At 36.3% G+C, this 5732-nt stretch overlaps 1 protein-coding gene across 1 annotated transcript in view; it reads right to left on the bottom strand.

The window, feature by feature from the left end:
* Positions 1-3633, bottom strand: part of LOC107291997 (DNA-binding protein SMUBP-2) — a 71921-nt gene extending 68288 nt beyond the window's left edge. The window contains exons 1-2 of the mRNA XM_029285065.1: positions 3551-3633; positions 594-763 (exon numbers count right to left, since the gene is read on the bottom strand). Coding sequence (XP_029140898.1) covers positions 594-763; positions 3551-3633 — 253 coding nt within the window. The remainder of the gene's footprint in view (positions 1-593; positions 764-3550) is intronic.
* Positions 3634-5732: the final 2099 nt, after the last annotated feature.

The raw sequence follows: 5732 nt of genomic DNA, 5'->3' as shown, positions 1-5732 counted from the left end.
TCAGCTAGCAGGACTGGCCTAGGGGAAATTTTTAACCGGGTTTTTAAAATAATTTTAAATTAAATATAGGCCAAGTATTAATATTTTCTTTTAATTATGTTTTTTAACTATAGTATTTGGTATTTTGTATGTGTTTTATTCAGCCTGTTAGCCGCCCTGAGTCCGCAAGGAGAAGGGCGGGATATAAATACAATAAACATAAACATAAACAAACATAGGTTGCTTCTCTCCTTGATTAGTTTCCATCCATTGCTTCTTGTCCTTCTTCTACTGTAAATTGTCAAAACTGACTTGAATGCTGCAAAGTCCTTATCTCTGTCCATCAGACATATTATATTTGTGATAATAAACTGCTTTACTTGGGTGATTATATATTTAAAATAATGCAAAATGTATGCTGCTAATAACTCCATGTGTGAATAAAAAAAAGTCTAGTTTTATCATTGTTTGATGTGACAGCTGTAATTCGAAGACTTTGAGATCATTACAGATTCAGAAATAACCTATCACATCATGAAGGTCTATCCTCCAATATCTAAAGCTACTGTAAAGCGTTTTACAATAAACTTTCAAAATTAACATTGTTTACTTACCAGGCCCAAAACTATTGGAAGGTAGCTCTGTGTCTGAGCCATGTTTTTGAGACTGTAAAGTTACAAGCAGATGGCCATATAGCCCAGTTTTTTGACAATGTAGTTCGAGTTTCAGTAAGCAAACTCCTCTACGTTGCAGCTCTTTCAGGGAGATTCCTTCTTGCCATGCTCTGAAAAAAGATCATGCAAAGAGAAAAACCATGCCTTTGTTAATTAGATGCCACCTGAGGAGCTAAATCATATTTGTTGCCCTCTTTGCCTCCATCCAGACAGAACATTGGTGGACAACAAAAAACATCTCCATATACATAATAATGTTATTTATTTTAAAGATGTATATAGGCACTCGTCTTAAACAATTCTGGGTGACTTGCAGCATTGTAACAAGTCTTCTCAAACCTCCAAATATGTTGAACTAGAACACTCATAATTTCCATTTGAAGGACATCAAAGTAGATAAAACCTTGCAATATCTCCACAATATTCATATTTGTGCATTTTTGATGGCCCATTTAGCATTTGGCAATTTCAAGACTGCTTGTTTTCTTGTGCCATAATATCTTGCAGATGCTAAACTTTGAAGGAATCATGGACCAAATCAAACCAGTTTCTAACTCTTATACCTATGTTTAGCAGGGATGCATCAGATTTTGGGGTGGGGAAAAACCATATATATGTTTTGAATGGCATGCTTGCAGCTATTCTCCCCAAAATAATAGATGTGGATAGGATTTTGTTTTCATTTCCTCTTAATGTAAAGTAACATAGCTAATAGGATTGCTCTCTAGCCATAAATTTAATTTCCTTTTCTGTCAAATTATGAACTATAATTTGGTAATACATGGAGGTCTCCAGAGATTCCACTCAAGGCTTTTGTGGCGCCTGAATGGCTGAAGGACCTGGCATTATGCATTCCCACTGCCCATCTAAGCAGCCTGTCAAAAGAGTTGCCACTTTGTCACATATTCCCTCATTTTTGTTTTTCAGCTGAATATTTCACACTAGGAACAAATTACATATTTCTTAATATCAGAAAATGAACAATAGTTCAAAAAAGGTCACAGATTTAAGGAACAGATAATTTTTAGTCTTCAACAGTTTTTAATGTATATGTATATATTTAATTGGGCTATAAAACATGTACTTATTGCATTTTTCCAGAAATCAATTGCTAGATATTCCTGCATTCTTATATCTTATTGTCTGACAATGCAATGGCAGTTGCTCAAAGTCACCCCCTCTACCCAATGTTATCTTAACATTTCATTTATTTATTGAAGTTATATTCTATCACAATCTATTGATTCTTGTTACTATATTGTGCAAACCCAAACAGCAGTAATTTATTCATAATTAAACAGACTACAGATTTTTACAAAGTGTGGATCAAATATACTGGTATAACTAGAAAAAATACTCAATTACTAGCTATAAGCATTGAGATATTATCATGTTGAGGATGGGAAGAAATCTTAATCATATCTCAGAGCCATTTGCTTTCTAAAAATTCACTTCAGGGCCTACACTAAGCAACAAATTAAGTATTGTCTCAAGTACAACCCCTTAAAGATTACCCGGGTCAATTTAAATAGGATTTTGTCCAGGTGTTGAGATTGCTTTGATCAGTTTGGTGGATGATTTATGCTGGAAGGTAGATGGGGGCAAGTACAATTATTCCAGTTTTTCTGGACCTCTCAGTAACTTTTAATACCCCTGACTGTAATAACCTTCTTGGCTACCTGGGTAGGCATTGCAGTGATCCTGACCCTTCCTCTCAGGATGTGTCCAGATACGTAGTGTTGGGAGACTACTATTTGATACATAAATTGTTGATCTATAGAAACCCATAGCATTCTACCTTTCCTCTGCTGTTAAACACATACATGAAAATGCTGGAAATCCTTCAGGACATGGAGTAGAATTCATTAGTATGCTGATAACACCTACTTTATTGCTCCCTAGCAATGTTGCTGCAAGACAGAAATCAGTGACCTTGAACATTGCCTAATTTCAGTAATGTGATGGATGAAGAACAGAAAAAGTTGAAATCAAAAAGTGAGGTTTAGCCTGTTTTATTTATTCTCTGGGCTCTTAGAAAAAAAACACATATCCAGTCAAAAGAAAGTGACACTGTATTCAATGCATTATTATAGGTACAGGACTTTTCCTCTTACCTCTTAACTAATGTTATTCTAATTACTTGCAACTATTATGATTAGGGAATACATTAATCAGCAACTTCCAAGCAGCTCATATGTGACACCAAAACTATATTTAAGTTCTTCAACTATCTGGATTTTATGTCTTAATGAGTACTTTTAAATTATTAGTTTATTCATAAGTGCTTTCAACTCTGCTATCTATAGAGCTAGAAAGATACTGGATTCACACATCACAAAAATCCATGCTACAATTGTCTGGATTAGCATACTTTGTAAATCAGTCATTATGGCTGATATTTTTTATAGTTTATCACTATTTTTGCTCTGTCATTCTGGTCAACTGACCAGCAATACCCTATAGTTATTTTGAAGTAAATATCACACAGGTTTATAGAATTTAGCCCTCATACAAGTAGCTACATTTACTATGGTGTTTATCTACTATTAAATATACAAACACTGTATTTACACAAATATTTCTAACAGACTCAATTCTCCAAAGGCAGATTTGCTTAAGGGTTTCAAGTCTTCAATTATAAGGCAGGTGATACAGATACTCTAGCAAAGCTAGGTCAACCTGCTGTCGTTACCTATTCTTGCCCTAATAAATGTCTTTAAGCCAGGTTGTTAACCAATACTGGCTAGCAGCAATTTAGACTTAGGAAACAGATATTTGAACGAGCTTGTTTACAAAGGTCAAAATATATAATTTAAGCCATTGCTTAAATTAATACATTCATATTTTTGCCACGGGGAATGCTGAGAAACCAGCTGCCCCGCCTAGCCGAAGGATACCTTGCTTCCGAAATTTCGGCCTCTCTTTCCTCCTTTAGCAACTCCATTTGCCGGGACACAAACTCTCCCACCAACGCCGCCATTGCTGCCGGCTTGAGCGGACGCCTCGAGAAGCCCCGTTCTGGGGAGGACAGCAGGCAACGATGTACCGACCACGGCCCTTTAAAACCTGGCTCTCATTGCCCGACGGCCCCTATAAACGGCGAGCCAGCTGTTCCAGGGCTGAACTTCCGGTTCCGTTGGGCGCGCAAGCGGGAGGAAACCTGGCCGGCTTGTAATGGCAATAGTGGCGTCTGCCTTTGGTTACGGGCGGCTTCTTTCTCGAGCAGGTGAGGGGGTGATTTTCCTCAGTTAAGCTCTCATTCAGGTTGGCTACCTTCTGGTATTTTTCTGTTAAGGTGGCTCGGCTGTTTTATTCTGTACTTTCTACCTGCATCGTGATTATCGTCTGTGTTCTCTGCTGGTTTTGAATGAAAATCCTTCCCTTCTCCTGCATTGAGCCCTTGTTTATTCTGGCGTTTTAATTCAGACATCGTTCTCTTTCCCCCGACCCCATGCTCTCCCCAATTACGTTGGACTTCACCCCTTCAATCATTGAGGATGCTCCGATGTGTAACTCGGAGCATGTGGTGAGTACTAGGTGAGGAAGGGTGCTTCAAGTCATGGATAATATACAGGTAGACCTCGACTTACAAACAGTTTATTTAGTGACCGTTCAAAGTTACAGTGGCGCTGAAAAAAAGTGACTTGTGACAGTCTTCCACAGTTATGAACTTTGCATAATCATGTGATCCAAATTAAGATGTTTGGCAACTGGTTTATGACCGTTGCTGTGTCCCAAAGTCTTGTGATCATATTTTATGATCTCCTGACAAGCAGAGTCAATGGAGAAACCAGATTCACTTAACAACTGGGTTACCAACTTATCAGCTGCGGTGATTCACTTAACTGTGACAAGGTTGTAAAATGAAGCAAAACTCACTTAACAAATGTCTTGTTTAACAACAAATGTTGGGCTCCATCGAGGACTACTTTGTTTTGTTGTTTTGCCTTATTGCATCTTCACTGCTAGGAAGTTGTATATATGAGTTCCTCATAATACAGGTAATCCCTGTATTATAGGGACCTCGGCCTTTAAGAAGCAAAGCATGTTTAGTCAGGCTTTGAACCACCAAAGTTCAAATGTTTCTTGCATTTTTCCCCCTAAATTTCAGTGTGGCCTGAGTATCCTCAGTACAGTATCCTCTGTATTATGTTTGCATGTTTCATTTATTTATATTATGGTTACAAAAAAGTCCAAAAACTTTGAAGCTATTCATTGTTTGAAAATTAAAGTCTGACTCAAACCAAACTAACATAATAATGGTAAGACTGATATTGGTAATAGTGCCTTTTACTGTTTTCAGTCTTAATTTTATTAATTTAATAGGTAGTGTAAAATACTTTAAATATTCAACTTTTTTTCATTTGTTTTGGGTGCTTTGGTAGTTTATAACTAAACTGCTTCGTAACTGGGTTTTTTTAGCATTGCCAAATTGTTTTATTTTTTAGGATGTAAGTGTATGATAAAAATAATTTTAATCTCTATTCCAACTGAATTTTCTGCTAGATTCTTGTTACATGCTTTTTAAAAAGTCTGATAGTTAAAGTGACAAGTTTGGTAAATTAGTTATTTTACTCTTAAGTATAAATTCACTCAAGGCTATATTTACTTAGGTGTGAATAGTATTAAGCAGCACCCCACATTTAATAACATGGAGTAATAGCTGACTACTCCAATGGCAGTCAAAATTGAGATCCTACTATTCCCTTCTTACTCTTTCAAACTCTAATATTGGAACAACACACACATACATACTAATAAGCATTCCAAGAAAGTAAAGTATTTGTCATTACATGCTTTGAAAGAGCTGTTTCAATTAGTATATGTGCAGGTTTTGTCTATCAGAAAAGTATTGGTTCAGTTGGAGCAAACTTAAGCCTTGGGGTCTTTAGTCAGCCATTTTTGCTGACATTTTCCTGCAGATAACTGCTATTGTTCATTTATTTATAAATAGGTAATTTTTATTCCAAGATTCTATTATGTGTGTTATGTAATTGTTTCTAAAAGAGCCAAAAATAGTTTTAAAAGATCTTTGCCAGAAAGAGGAAAGTCTTGTTACAGTCTTTTCACCTGGCTTCA

The sequence above is a fragment of the Protobothrops mucrosquamatus genome, unplaced genomic scaffold, assembly GCF_001527695.2.
Source record: "Protobothrops mucrosquamatus isolate PMUCROS unplaced genomic scaffold, P.Mucros_1.0 scaffold1238, whole genome shotgun sequence".
Taxonomy (NCBI): domain Eukaryota; kingdom Metazoa; phylum Chordata; class Lepidosauria; order Squamata; family Viperidae; genus Protobothrops; species Protobothrops mucrosquamatus.
This window is presented reverse-complemented; position numbering and strand designations above follow the sequence as displayed.